Raw genomic sequence first — 401 nt, forward strand, 5'->3', positions numbered from 1 at the left:
CCGACCAGAGCAGCAACGTGTCCCCCGTCCTCCTCCTCCCTCCCAGCACCCAACCCCACCCTCACCCACCCTTCCATCCCTTCCCACACCCCTCCTCCCACCCTCACCACTCCACCACTCCTCCCACCACTCCTCCCCCAGCCCCGCCCACCCGCCCGTCCCTCCCCCAGCCCTCCCTCGACTGCGCATGTCCGGCCAGGGGAATCTCGCCCCGACGAGCAGCGGCGCCTGACAGGTTGCTCTGTGGCTGTGCCCTCGCGTCGCCCTCCCTCCTTCGCCCGCTGCACGTCCCCCCTGCCTCTGCTGCCGCCGCCCTTGCGCCTGACCTGCCATGGCCACGTCAGAGGAACCCGTCGTGAGACAGCGGCTGGTGGCCGAGGGGGAGAAAACCGAGCAGGTGA

At 70.8% G+C, this 401-nt stretch overlaps 1 protein-coding gene across 1 annotated transcript in view; it reads left to right on the top strand.

The window, feature by feature from the left end:
* Positions 1–168: 168 nt before the first annotated feature.
* LOC119585858 (phosphatidate cytidylyltransferase, photoreceptor-specific-like) overlaps positions 169–401 on the top strand; it is a gene marked incomplete at its 3' end in the record, with an annotated part of 26528 nt that continues 26295 nt past the window's right edge. The window contains 1 exon segment of the mRNA XM_037934590.1: positions 169–397. Within this exon segment, the coding sequence (XP_037790518.1) occupies positions 332–397 (66 nt within the window). The 5' untranslated portion in view covers positions 169–331.

The sequence above is a fragment of the Penaeus monodon genome, chromosome 20 (assembly GCF_015228065.2).
Source record: "Penaeus monodon isolate SGIC_2016 chromosome 20, NSTDA_Pmon_1, whole genome shotgun sequence".
Lineage (NCBI taxonomy): Eukaryota > Metazoa > Arthropoda > Malacostraca > Decapoda > Penaeidae > Penaeus > Penaeus monodon.